Genomic DNA, 14,834 nt, shown 5'->3' with positions numbered 1-14,834 from the left:
AAATATTGAATTTCCGCACGAGAAACGATTGATTTCAGGCATTTCTGATGTTCATACTTTATAATCAGTAGAATTGACTTTTGCGTTCGGCTAAATCGCAAGCATTCGATAAAATTATATAAAAATAACCTGCTTTTTAGTGTAGAGCACTATAACCATGAGATCCAGGGAATTTACAGGCTTACCAACTAACGTTTAACTGCATTGCGAGTTTGGTAAAATGGCGGATTAATGGTTAGTTAGAAAGTTAAATCGTTGAATTATTTCAAAGCAGGATATTTTATAGTTATTGTTTGCTGGTGTACTTTATGTTTGACTGGATTTTTTATTCGACTATTCTCGTACTATCCAAGCGTGGTACTTTCTGCTCTCGGTTACTTTATTAGGAGCAACCGTCAACGTGCAACGCACTCAGCAGAGCGACCGTAAATATGAGTTTACTTCGACGGATCGAATTAACGCTTCGTGAAACTCGTTTTCGTCCGATTACGAGTCTCTACAATAGCAGTTGTCGATAAATGTTACACAGCCCGTGATTCTTTCCTACGTAAATATGATCCTTGATTTTTACAGCCTACCGGCACCATTTACAAAGATCCTGAAATTTGATTTGGAGAGCAACGAAGGCGCCACTGACAGCGTGTAAAAATGGGGTTAGGCGGAAAATTGAGCTACTCGAAAGTGCGCATGCGCCAAGGTCGTCACACCGCGCTGGTCGGAAATGTATCACTTTACGCACGCTCAACAGATTCCAAAAATCGGAATTTACAAAACAATTGTTGGAAAAAATTCTAACCGAGGCTTCTAATTGTTTTCCACTTACAAGAACGTGCTTCTACCTACCATATTTCCTTGTTACTGGATAACTATCTCGATAATTGAGATTCTTTTTATTGCGACGTGTCGCGCAGTATCGTACTTGGTAATTCGTCAAATTCGTCCAACGGCAAACCCCGCCATTCAGCAATCAACCCCAGAGACTCCGTGAACGCTGCAAAATGATGACCGAGAAGTTTGGCTGTCTTTGTTGGTTAGCAGGCGGGCCTGTATAAGCGCGCATAGATAGCGCCGTGCATAAATTTGTCGAGATTATCTGTACGTTCGGCGGTGGAGCTCGGGTGCGCTAATTATGTACACAGCGAAGCGGAGGATCCCATCTCGTGGTCCTCGGTGCGCGTATAATATAAGGCATTGCTGCAGGAGCCGAAGACTGATCCCGAAGGAACGGAGAAATCCTGAGTGGTCCGGGTTCCGCGGGCTGTTCTCGCAGGGTGTAATTGCCTGCCGGCTGCTCCGCTCCGCGTAAGACTTAATCCGAATTGTCTGCGAGTCCTGCTTCTCCTCCGAAGGAGCAGAGACTAGAGAGCGACTGACTTAACCCAGGGGGAGCGGCGGCTCCATTATCCAGCGATTACAGAGCCAGGATGTCTTTTATCGAAATTCGCGGGAGCTGCGATGTGGAATAATTGACGTCGCGACGCCCCGACTCGATGATCACGTGAGCAGCCGACGCACCTTATACAGTTCCATAAATCAATCACCCGAGGCTTCCGATCGACGACGTCGCGTTGTACAATTCCAACCGAGAGTCGAGAGGCTCGATTTTATCGTTAATTTTTATTTCCTTCGTGCCCCCCCCCCCCCCCCCCCGTTCGCCGCCACCCCCGGATGCAGGAACCCGGGCAATCAATCAATATATAGGTTTGAAAAAATAATCAAAAGTCACCGGATCGAGTCGCGCTGCTGCCGAGCGAGTGTCCATAACCCGTGTTTACTATCTTTCAATTAAAATCACCGATTTTTTGATTTCGTGTAAACATTGAGACTCGGAAATCTCTCAGCCGCGTCATTATATCGTGGCGCCGGGATTAATTAGCCGTCGATTGGTCGTTTGTTTTTACATTCGCTGATCCTCCTCGTCTAGTTTTTCTTTTTTCTTTTTTTGTTTCGTTTTACCACCGTTATACATACCCGTAACTATGCTACCTACATTCTTTAGCAGCTGTTCGCGATCAAGGAATGAAATTATCCTCGACGAAAACGTTTCCGCTCGATATGTTATACCTATATGCATGCGGTGTCTGGATCATCGTTCACTCGATTCCTTTTAATACGCTCTCCAGCACCAGGTTGAGCTCGCCTAATCGCGGTGAGCTTAGGCCTTTAGCAACCGAAGCTTGCACCCGTCTAGTGCAACTTCACGTGACACAAATAATTTTGGTAAAATAAAATTGTTGCAATGATTTTTCGATACCAAGATCGTATCGTTCATCCAATTTTCACGAATCCAATTGGCTTGAATTCCGTTTGTGTGTCGGTACTCAATTGAATCAGCTATACGTTTATTAAAATTTTATGATAGAATTGACGATAAAATTATTTTCAAAATTCTCAACGATCGGGATTTCTTAATTAGAATTGATAGATTGATAATAGAAAAAAAAAAGAAAAAAAATCCATAAAGTCCAACAAGGTTGACTTTGTTAAGCAATCTTTGTTTTATAATTCTCCCTCCCTTCGGTTTGGAAACTTTTCATTCAGACTGTATACCCGACACATCCCTAAAGCAGCACAATATTAGGTAAAACACACATCCTAACCCGTGAGAGGATCACGAATACAGAAGACTTGGTTGAGAAAAGTTACGGCTGTGGTCACACGGGGAACGGCGGGCTATAAAACGGCGGAGCTACCGGCGGATGGGGGAGGAGCGGGGGTGGAGAGGATTGTTTGTAGCGCACCCCATGGCCCGGGCGACGGTTAGTTTGTATAGACGCCCTAAGCAAACAATGAGGCGATATTTTTTCCGAGTGGAAATTGTAAATCGTTTAGCTCCACCGACGCCACGAGATGTACCTACTCCGTATCCTTAACTGCCCCGAACCCCGTCGACGGTCTATTTTCGTACCATTATATCCAAAGTTTTCCTCAAAAAGTGGCGGAAATTTATTCGAACGTCTCTCGACGCCATCCCCCTTCTTTCCTTATTTTTTTTTATTTTTATTTTTTCTTCTTTTCTTTCGTTTTTTCTTTCTTTCCTCTCCCATCGTCAGAACCGGTAATCGGCTGATTGATACAGTCTAGGAAAAACACCGCGAGGAACATCGAAAAATAGAACTCTGCAATTAACCGGGCTAAACGGAGTTTATACACTCGGGAAATCGGTTTGTTAGTTTGTCCAGTATTTAAGAGCCGCTCGAAGGCTTGGGCTTAACGACTATCGGTTTCCACACGCGGAAAGGTGCGGGTAAATAAATCCTGCCGCATCACGAAGTGAGTTGGTACACGCACATGTGCACGAGGTGTCCGTATAGCCGGGAGGATCGGGATCGGATTTTCTTTTTACGCGTGTTTGGAAATCCGAGAATGGTAATTAGACGCCAATGATTTCATTCCGGGGCTCTGATTTTTTAATCAAACAAATCAGCAGGTTCACTTCTACGACTCCGGGATTTTCTACCCGGCTTCTTATCTCTCGGGTTGCCTCTTCAATATTTGATTTCACGCCAGGAATACCAAAGATTCAATATAAGCGGACCTCGGCGAGGAGAGTCAGAGTTCAATTTTCCCGGCTTTCTCGAGTTTAGCATATCACACAGTCGCGTCTAATTGAGGAAGAGTCAAAGTTTCGCCGACCTTTCCTCTCCCGTGTATAAACTTTTTCCCCACGACGTGCGTTAAAAAGGCTGAATCAATTCACGTCGCGATATTTTCAAGCACAGCTACGATACGAGTTTCTTTTCTGGCTACTTTAAGCCTCGATTTTTTTTTTGTTTTTTTTTTTGTTTTCTCGATCGTGCATAAATCTGACATGCCCAGAGCGAAGGGACGACATCGCCCGCGTTATAACGGGTGTTCGAATTACGGCGTGAAATAGGCGTTTAATGTGAGAATGAGTTATCGCGCCTTCGTCTCGCAACGCGATATCCCGCCGAACGCATCTTGTATGATTCATAATGCGCGTAGGTAAAACATGTCATAATTCAAGCAAGTGTTGTGAATCGAAGTGTGCCGGCACACCCTATATTTAAAGATAGACTTCCGTTTTCAAATATACATTCTACATTGCCTCATCCCAAAAGCCGACTGGCTATTTCTGACGAGCCTTGTGTACCGCATGAATTTCATTCAGACTTGCATTGCTGCACTGTTTCCGTCATCTTTTTGTCCCTCCCGACCTCCGCGACAGGTGCGAAACAAGACTCGACTCTGTGCCGAGCCATTCGTTTTGATATTTCGAACGCAGTCCCCGCGGTGTTATATCTTCGTTTGACTCGTCGCAATTTTCACAGCTCACCTTTCCGCGCTTGGAGCGGGCGCGTCGCATTTTTGCGACATTTTTTCACCCAGCTAACGAGACAGCATTCTCTTCTCGGTATAATTCTGCAATTAGCTCCGCTCTGATTCGTGTTAAAGCTTTACTGCGAATATTTGTAAGTTTTTCTAAGCCCAAGTTCGTAGTTCACGGTTTTCAGCCAGACACCGACACTGCAACGGGGTCGAGTTCCAACCGACGTACATGTATATAGAGCCACAAAGGAGGAGGTCGTTCTGATATTAATGAACATCGTTTCCTGTAAGCTACGTCGTCAAGCCACTTCCTAGTCTAGATCAACACTCAGATACAACCGGAACGTCGCAAAGGGACCACCGACCAAAAAAACTGTAACGCGGTGCACGAATCCTGATGCAACCTCCGGAGTCCCGGAGACATCAGACGACCTCTTCAACCGCGCCGTTAACTTACCCTCCCGGTTATTACGCCACTCGAAAAGCGATAATAGCCTTCGACCATTCGAGCCAAGGCTCGTTTAAGACGCAGTCTTATTGAAAGAAGGCGAAAAAGGATGACCATGGTCGGAGTGGAGGGACATGGAGTTCCATGAAAGGTTCTCCACTCCCAAAGTTCACGCACTGCGCGCAAATATCGATGTGATGAAGTACCGTCCTGCTAATGAGGATGGAAATGGTGTTGAAACTGTAACCGCGGCTAGTGGAGCCGGAATTCGTACCGTACCGGTTTCCGTTCCGGGGTATCGCACACGGTTGTCGAGGGGGTGAAATTGATATTTGATTAGCGTTGCGCAGCTCGACTCGAACCCGTTACGGATTTGGCAGGGACGACAGGGTGCATTGGCATAAAGGAGGTAGGGCGCGGTGGGTTCCCCAAATTCTCGGAGGTCCCGACATCGCGTCGTTTCGCATCAAAGAACCGGGCCCACCCCTCGCAACTGTTCTCCTTGAAATGCTTCATTACGAGATTCCTTTGAGTCAAGGTGAAGGCTCTCTGTAAGTAGCTTTCGCCTCTTCAAAGCTCGGGCGACAGAAATGATGATAGTTCTAGGCTTCCACAGCTCAGACGGAAGCTTTCTGCAAAATAGGGCTAACGAGCTCCCCGTTACGGGTGACCCTGGGAAAGGGCCACGTCCTTGATCGCGTGGCTAATATCCTTCGATTCCTTTTCAAGACGGTATTCGAATCTCGATTCAAAGTAGTACAATACGCACATCAAAGAGCTGGCTCTGTTAACTTTCCTTCTTCTCATTGGTCGCTGTCTTATTCTGGTCTTATTTTCCCGGCTCCTTTCTGCAAGCTCCAAAAAAATCCATCCCTGTGTACGTTTTTTGTCTTTATTAAATCCTGGTCGGAATATCCGTATCGACGCTGCGGGATCAATGAGTCTACGTTTTAGGGGGATGAGTTAAGGTAGCCGAGCTGCGGAGCGAGCGAGTGATGAGAATATGAGATAAGGTCAACAACCTTCGCAAAGAATTTTTAGACCTCCGATGGGACACGGATTTCGGACCGGAGCTCAGCCACGAAAGTGTTGAAAAGTTCTTTTTCACCTTGTAACACGGCCTGCCGCCTTTCCTCGTCCACGTTTCTCGCGATACTCACAACGAAGTTGGCACTTTTTTACCGTCCTAAAAACTTTTCGCCTCAAAATACCACTTGTATCGGCTGGGTGGATCTAAGCTCGGAACAATACGTCGTTTTGTTTCCAATTTATCATATCTTTCGCGGATACGAGGTTGAGGGAAATTTCAGATTGCATAGGATTCCTCTGCCCAGTTTTCATTTCCTCTGAATTTACTTCTATCTTTTATTTTTTACCATCCTTCTTATTTGCTTTCCACGGAGAGTCGAGAGCGAATAATTTTCATTTGCATTCTATTAGCTCTTGTTTGAATTTTTGGTCATATGGAATAGGAGAAACGGTACGCAGAGCGGCAAATGTTTATCGAGCAATCGAGTCACCGTGGATCGGAATACTAAGTCATTTTTCAATGATGGGTATAAAATTTTCCAGATGAAAAGTCAAAACTCGCTTCCCGATCCGAAACAGATGAATTAGAGGTACCGATGACGATCCTAGAGGTGAGATGTAACATCAGTCACGATTAGACGTTGGACTGCCCTTCCCGAGTCGAAAATAACGCATGATTTTGTCCTGGAATATCCGAAAGCTGAAATAACTGATGTATGGAAAAAGAATTTTAGGAAATGTAGGTTAACCGAGAAGGGAATATCTGTCGTATATTTCGGAAACACCTTCGCCTCTCGCAATAAGCGAATAAATAAGTATTATATCCTCCTCCTCTCCACCCCGCGTCTAGTTTATCTCCCGAAACCATTCAAGCTTATTTATTATTGTCCTTCTTATTTTTAATGGATTTCACCGTGACTTTATCGCGTGCCGAGTGTTCTCAATGGTTTTTATTTCCACCCTAGAGATATGAGTATAAACAGACTGAGATATGCGTGTATTCACTATTTATACACCCGGTGACACACCGTCTCTATCTCACGGTAGCGAATGTAATCGTAAATTCACTGTGCTAATGCGAACTTTTTTAAACACGCTCAGCTCAGAGATGAACCGAGCTGATCCCGGCTCAATTGGGGCTCGACGTCTCTATTATAGGAACCCAAAAACTACACGCTACGCTCAGTTTCTTCGTTCCGACAGACACCCACATCACCCAAAACGAGCCGCATGCTCATCCTGCGCGTTAAGGAATTCTCCCAAACTTTGCGCGTTGCTCTGGAGACAGAGAGGACCGAAAAAAAGTCTCAGCATTTGTATTATTCGTGTTAATTTGACCGGCCATTATTCTTCGATTCAACGAAAGCCAACCATTGTCATCACTGATGGTGAAACAACTCGTCGATTAAAGCAATTCGGATTCGCGACTTCAAGATTTTTCTCTCCGTGAAAGAAAAGCGATTGAAATAGGAAAATACATGACATACGTATACTCAGAAACAACAGCGTCGTATATTTTCAATTTTTCCCGATATATCGTCAGCATCGAGGGTTGAGAGATTTCATTGGCTCAACAAATATCGTCGTCGACCCTCGAATTGAAAAACTCTCGAATAAGTTCAACGACACGAAAGCTCGACGTCCGGCATCGCGGTGATCCGCTGCAACCGCTATAAAACTTATTCATGCTATTGTAAAAAACCGAAACCCCTCACGGATCACAAGTCGTAAAAGTTTTCACGTTATAGTGAAATTTTCTCTCTTTCTCATCACTGCGCGTATCGAGTAGCTAGTTTCATATTTTTATGTATCGTTAACTCGATGCTTGATAGGTACACCGATTTTTACGTTCAACGATATTTGTTCCTGGTTGTCACCAGGGTCAACAATTATTACGGAACCTAGGTCAGTCAGTCAACTATCACTGTTAACGATGAATCGCTGGTTCAATATTACTAATTAGTAACTGTTCGGCGAAGAGATCATCTAGGCACAAATAAACCAGTGAAAATTTTCCTCGCAAGAATTTGTTGTGAGCTTGGAGTTTAGTAGATGGTACACTGAGAAAAATTTCATTTGATACGGTAACTAGAAAAATTCAGTAAAACAGGTATCGTTAAAAAAACTGTTTGAATATTGTTGGAATTACGAAAAACGAGATACACGTAAACATTTTGCGCTATTTTCGATCCTTTTTTGGTAATTGCAATGCAAAATCAGTTTGTTCGGTTTACTCTACTTTTTTAGTTAAACAACGCTTTGACGTCAATTTACCGTTACACAAGCGTTAAATTTTCGCAACAGTTGCGAGAAAATATAGTAAGAGTGATCGTAATGAGAAAGAATAGTAACGGATACCAGTCTTTCCGGTAACAGCTAGAAAACTAATTTTTATTTTCTACCTGGAACTATATTTTTCGATTGTGGTAAAAAATGAAAATAGTTAAGGACCGAGCGGTAACCGGAACTGAAAATTTCTCTCAGTGTATAATTTCAATGGCCAGAATTTCCAACGTCGTAGAAAAAGAAGCCTTTCCACTATCCCTTTCATTTCCAAAAGTGCCAAAAGTAGAAAAGTAGCCACTGGAATCGTATCGAGACTCGGACCACGGGCTGACTAAGGGTAGTTTTGACATCTGAAACGACGCCGCGAGGAACGCAACGCCAGTTACCAAAATAGCAAATGATCACGGAGTTGAGACGTTTCGTTGCTCAGGTATAATTACGCGGCAGCCATCAGTCAAAAAGTAGCAAGCTCGCCGCTGGAACATTTTCATCCCACGTGTTCAACGTCGGCTGCATTACAGGCCGAACCCACCTGCCTCCCAGCTCCGTAAAGGCTGGCATCTGTTGGCACATTTCTCTTCGTTCAATATTATTAGGCACTCGGAGATCCGTGTAGGTATATCTTTATCCTGTCCCGCGAGTCTCTCCCCGGGTTCGGTTGTGGAGGTAGGTCAGCTTCCGCCACGTTTCTTCGGTGCACAACGATCGATCAACGTTAAACGCTATCAACACCCGCCCAGAACCGAGCGAGAAAGGCTACGGAGACGCCGCGTGCGGCCTAAACGCTCTCAAAGGCCAAGTTGACGGTGCGTGTCGTCGCTCTTTAACACCGCTAATAGAAAACGCACCGAGCAACACCCTGCAGTTGGTATCAATTACTCGATCTATCTCCCTCGTCAGTCGTCCACCTTCGAAATCAAGCCCCCGATGATAATCGACTCGCTGAAAAGCCACACCTCGTTTTCACGTCAAAAGCCAACTATACCCGTTATTTTTTTTTTTTGGATTTTTTGCGAGCTATATTCTTGGTTGTTAGAAAATTCACTTGGAAGTAAAATTATACATCGCACTCACTCCGTAGCTGTCATTTTGTTTGGCGTGAGAGAAAATTTTTTGTCACACAAGCTCCGAAAATTAATATATACGAGTACGTATAGATCCGGAATTAAGTACAAGTGAGTCTAAAAACAGGCGGTTTGATTCTGCGCCGAAGTTCGAATCCACCGCCGAATTTTATTAGAACAAAAATATATATTTTTCTTGGTTTTTCGTGTTTTGTGTTCAATTTAATTCAGTTTAACATATTCAAGCTGATAAATTCCCAGCTAATTACTTGATGGATTTGGCTTGAATTGTGGGTTTAAAAAATTATCATAACATGTATATAATATCTTTTTAATCTACCTCCGTTTCCGGTTTTAAAATTATTGCCTGACCGAAACTCTCGGACAATTGGACAACTTTTACGACCGTGAAACGATCCGTAGCGGAATTTAGCGTCGGTTGTTCTTCCCACGTTTTCCTCTCAACTCTTTTCGCAACTCAAATCAAGAAATTTCTCAAATTTGATATTTTATAATTAATCAGTTTTCGAATTCTCAATCTGGAAAAATGCTCGACAGTGCCTCATCGAATGAAACTTCAGATCTTGAAGAACAGATTCGAACAGATCAGCAACCACGCGTGTAAATTCAATACCTTAAAAGTTTTCAAATAATAAAGAAGGCCCTAGAAAGTTCTGCGTTATATCCAAAAAGCCGAAACTCACGAGCCCACGAGAGCAAAAACAAGGCGGCGTATTACAGAAAGCTGCAGCATCCGAGCCAAAGGGATGAGAAGCAATCGAGACGAATTTATCGGCGAGGTCGAAAAGTAACCCTAATCTCTTGAGACATCGTTGGTAAAAGGACGGCGGCGCGAGGAAGGGAAAGGGTTTTGAACTTTCTCAGCATTCCAGGCTCATTTTTTGTCCAACGTTTTTCCGACGCCAAGGATACCGCGATCTTCTTGCCAGGGAGAAACGAGGCCTGGCAAAGCGTGCCGCAAATCCTCAAAGCGCGAAGATCGTTATTCTTGGCAGCTTATCGCGTTCCGGACTGGACAAGCGCGATTTCCCGCCGCAGGTATTAATTCCCGGCTTTCCTTTTGCGCCTGCGCGATTCTTTCCACTTTTGTATTCCACCGCAACCCAGCTTTTTGTTCCGCCACCTATTTACACGAGCAACTATCCCGCGCCTCACGCTTCGAATGAAAACCACCAGCTAAATTCACTCTCTGGGCCGAGCTTTTATTTCCAAACCCCCATCCCGGATCCTCCGTAGAACGGCTCGCGCGGGGTAATTTTGTTAGCAAAGTAGGTATATATTCGGACTTGCTCGTGTCTCGCCAATTTTGCAAGTTGTTGAATTTAATCAGTCGTTTTGTTTTTTTCTTTCCCTTCGCGCGTGTGGTTCGAAAATTAGTTTTTACTCAGCGCACGGAGGAATTCCGTTGCAGGCCGGCTAATTGGCCTAGCGTGTTACGGCAATTTTTACAACCCTTCCCGTGCGCGTTCAGCTGATGAAGAGAAAGAATCCGCGATCAAGCGGCGAAAGAAAATTAACTCTACTGTACGCAGAGCATTATCTGGAGTTTTGATTCATTATTCCTGAATCAAGTCGAAACTGGAGTTAATTTTTCTGAAGCGTTCGTTACACACGCGGAAGTTTATAGTTTGTGCAATGTTAGCTCAGCGCCCAGGCGTTGATACCAGGTATTCTGGTTTGCGAAAATCCAGGGTGCGAACTCCGTGAAGTTATAATGATATCAGAATTGAAAAACGCAGTTCGAGCCGCGTCAGCTTCTGGTTTCTGGTCGGAAAACGTCGACAGGTCGCGAAGAGATACGAGTAAGTAAATTTCCCCGTCCCGTATGCATAACACAAAAGCAATGTTTCCCATTACGTAAGGGGATCAATGCAAACGAGAACGAGGCTGGGCTATGCAAATTGGCCCACACCCTTGTCGTCCGTCTGTCATCCCCGACCCTCGACGCCCTTCGGCCGACTCAATCCCGGCCTTCGAGAACGTCTGGAAAAATTCATAAGGGATTTCGTATCGAACCGGCGTGACGAGAAACCGGGAACTCAAAAAACACCGTCAAAAGAAAATCCAGCCGGCCGATTCAGGAAGAGAAAAAAACATTTCCTTTTCTCCGTTGCAGCGACTTGGAACCATTTCATACAGTCATTTGTTCTGATACACGCTAGTAAAGCGCTTCTAACGTTTTTCAAAGTCGGTAAAAATTTTGAGAAAAGCCAAACGAAGTTAACCTTATACAATCATCGGTGTTTTTCGATTTCTGGGACCCGAAAACTTTTTACAGTTCGATACGGTTCGAACCACCTTCTCCGACTCATTTGCAATTCAGGAACTTTAAAAACCAATCAAAACAATGTACGATCAAATTCCGTGAAAATACAAGATTCCGCCATTTTCCTCATGTGCGAAAAGCACGATCTACACACACGATGGTAATTATACGTAGATCACAGCACTGTTGTTCTAGCGAAAATTCTAAAGGGATTTAAATGCTAATTTGTCGAGTTTGAAAGACATTCGTTAACGTAACTTCAATCTATGTAGTGATAAATAATTACGTCGCCACAATCGCAGTAACTGCAGTCATTGAAAAAAGTGTTTTCTGCGCTGAGAGAAATTTTCAGTTCCGGTTACCGCTCAGTCCTTAACTATTTTCATTTTTTACCACAGTCGAAAAATATAGTTCTAGGTAGAAAATGAAAATTAGTTTTCTAGCTGTTACCAAAAAGTCTAGTATCAGTTACTATTCTTTCTCATTACGATTACTGTTAGTATATTTTCTCGCAACTATTGCGAAAATTTAACGCTTGTGCAACGATAAATTGACGACAAAGCCTTGTTTAAATAAAAAAGTAGAGTAAACCTCAGAAACTGGTTTTGCGTTGCAATTGCCAAAAAAGGACCGACGATAGCGTTTTTCGTAATTCCAACAATATTCAAACAGTTTTTTCAGCGATTACTGTTTCACTGAACTTTTCTAGTTACTGTAACAAATGAAATTTTTCTCATTGCGTGTACGATTATCCTCGAATCTAGCGATTTTCCTTTATTCATCGGTTTCTTCCTGACTAATCTTGGCTCGATCAGACCGCGGAAAATTTTCTAACTATCTCGTAATGGCCTCGTCCCTTTTCTTCAGGGTGTCAGAAGGGTCGGCGCGACAAGCCACGGAGAGCTAATAGAATTAATCAGTTTCAACCCTGACCTCGTCAGATCCGAGCTAACGAAATTGCGTTCGCGATAACGAGTTTCGATTCTCCAAGACGGATCAATTTGCGAGATTAAACGCTTCTTCGAGTTTCATCGATTTAATGCGGAATCAAATTCTTCGCATCGAGGATCGAATGACGGCTCAATTGAACAGGAGAGTGTGTTTCGTTGATCTCAAAGACCGAGCGCCGGTGAGATTGAAATTAAGTTTCTTTTTTCCGGAATTTATTTTCAAGCGATTTAACGGCGTGCTGTGTGCGATGTTCAACGGAGCGTTACGATTACGATGAAAAAATATTTCCGCGAATCAACCTCCCGTATAACCAACGCAACGCAATTTTCAATCCAACGAATACATCCCGAGTTCATATTCATATTATTGGGGCTGGATTTAACGGAGCGAAAATACAGCCACACATGTTATACAAATTGTGAAAGAAGAAACGACACTCTATTTCATCATCGCATACGTACATATATTTTATATATTTCTTAACGTGAGCAAAAAAACTTTGCTATTTCGCCCCGAAAGACTTGGACATCTTTTTCTTTTTATTTCTCACCAGTAGGTATAATCGTGAAGCTTTTGAGTATTCTTAATTTCCGAGTTCTCTGAATTTTTTAAACAGCTTTCGCGGCGTCTTTGCATACATTATTATTATTATTATTATTATTATTTTTTTTTATTTACTCTTTAGCGACAGAGCGACGCGCTTCTAAATTTAAAAATTCTGCTCGTCGTCCCTGGCGACGGTTAATAAAAGTGTAAAGTTTTACCCTCGCCCACGCAGCGTTCGGTCTTCTGCATTGCATGCATAATTTACGTAAGCCTCGTGCATTGTTTACTCGGTAAGTCCGGCGAAGTTCGTAATTTTCCTCTTTTTATGTTACAGGATACGAACAGACGGAAAATACCCCAACTCAAAATGCCGGCAGCAGTCTCGACTGCCTGAGCATGATCGTGCAGAGCATCAGCGGTGCGCCGTCTTCACCGATCGAAAATCATCACCCGATTCATAATTAGAAGTTAGATCTTTTGTTAACCCGAGTGTAAGAGCGGGAGAGAATGGGAGAGAGAAAGAGAGAGAGAGAGAGAGAGAGAGAGCGTGTGTTTCGGAGGCGTAGAACCCGATCCGCCAACTGTTTGAAATTCAGATTTCATTCATAAAATTGCTCGAGTATAATAATTGTTAGAGAAATATTTTTTCATCAATTTCGAGTTTATTGCTGCAACTGATTAACCAAGTTTGAAATTTAATCAAGTGCGATAGTCCCCGGTTAAGCAGAGTTTCAAATCGAATGAGACTCGCGTATTCCTGCATGAATTGCCGCGTTCATAAAAAAAAAAATATATATAGGCAGCAATAAAATCCCAACCGGCTAGTTTAATCAAACCAAAGTCTCTAAATCAGGCTGCGAATAGTCGAGTAATAATCGCAGAACCTGATTAATCGTATACATGTGTAAGCAAACGGTGTAAATGTTTAGGGATATGTTTATATCCACTATTGCATGTAACCGGACCAAAGATACCCGACTGTTGTACGACTGTGTAATTTAAACGTTCAACAATCGAGCTTGACGAAAATATTTAAATACCGAACACTGGCACCGGCACATAAGAAAATCGTTGTAAAAATAATCAGAACGGACTATACGCGACGGCTTCGACGATAGATTGATCAAAGCAAATTGACGAAACGAAAATCGTGGACGTTATACGTATAATGGGGCTTACGAATAGAAACGGTAAACTTTTCAAGAGATTGAAAACAAACTTTGATCCGACGTCTGCAACGTTGCCATAATTGTTCGCGTGTGTATATTTGTGACATTCAAGTCACGATCCGAAGGGACATTCAACTTTCGAATTATTCAAAATACATGCTATCGTTACCGTCGAACTTACGGGAATTCAGAGTCTCGTAGATTTTCTATTAATTAAATTGAACGTGATACAAAGACTTGCATGATAACGTTTGGCACGTTCAAAACGACACGTGGACCGTACTCTAGATTCTCGTTTAATTTTCTAAGCCCCGTCAATTGCCTTTTAACGACGTAGCGAAACTCGTCGAATTAACGCCATAAAAATCTCAATTAAGTGCCTGAGAACCAATTTGCAGCTACAATACGAGGCGAAGATTGGTTATATTTCTATTAAAAATAACAAAAAATAAAAAAAAAAAAATTGCCTCAACTACGTACTCACTAACAAATACATATTAATAATACGACTTACAAGTGTAAAACAGTATATGCGTAATTTTATTTTTGAAAAATATATTGTATTATAAATACTATTTTGCTCAAGCAATGGAATCGTACATGGTACACAACACATACCTAATTATACATGTACATGTAAATAAAATGCCAAAGTAATAAAGAATATCAAAGTGCGAAATACCAATTTATGTGCATAAATAAATTCGTCAAGTTTCTCCTCTGCTCAAGAATCTTTCCTCCATGACTTTGTTTGAAAAGTGGAA

The 14,834-nt window shown here is 42.8% G+C and overlaps 1 protein-coding gene across 3 annotated transcripts in view; it reads left to right on the top strand.

Moving 5' to 3' along the window:
* The window catches only part of LOC124179856 (transcription factor SUM-1), a 62,392-nt gene extending 47,816 nt beyond the window's left edge, over window positions 1–14,576 (top strand). Inside the window, exon 6 of one of the 3 annotated variants that reach the window (XR_006870163.1) lies at window positions 13,236–13,354. Coding sequence is in view for 1 of the 3 variants with exons in the window: in XM_046564667.1 (XP_046420623.1) it covers window positions 13,236–13,366 (131 nt within the window). In the remaining 2 variants the exon portion in view is untranslated. Of the gene's footprint in view, window positions 1–13,235 lie in introns of all 3 variants that reach the window. The other 2 variants (XR_006870161.1, XM_046564667.1) reach the window with 2 other exon arrangements.
* Window positions 14,577–14,834: the final 258 nt, after the last annotated feature.

The sequence above is a fragment of the Neodiprion fabricii genome, chromosome 4 (genome assembly GCF_021155785.1).
Source record: "Neodiprion fabricii isolate iyNeoFabr1 chromosome 4, iyNeoFabr1.1, whole genome shotgun sequence".
Taxonomy (NCBI): domain Eukaryota; kingdom Metazoa; phylum Arthropoda; class Insecta; order Hymenoptera; family Diprionidae; genus Neodiprion; species Neodiprion fabricii.
This window is presented reverse-complemented; position numbering and strand designations above follow the sequence as displayed.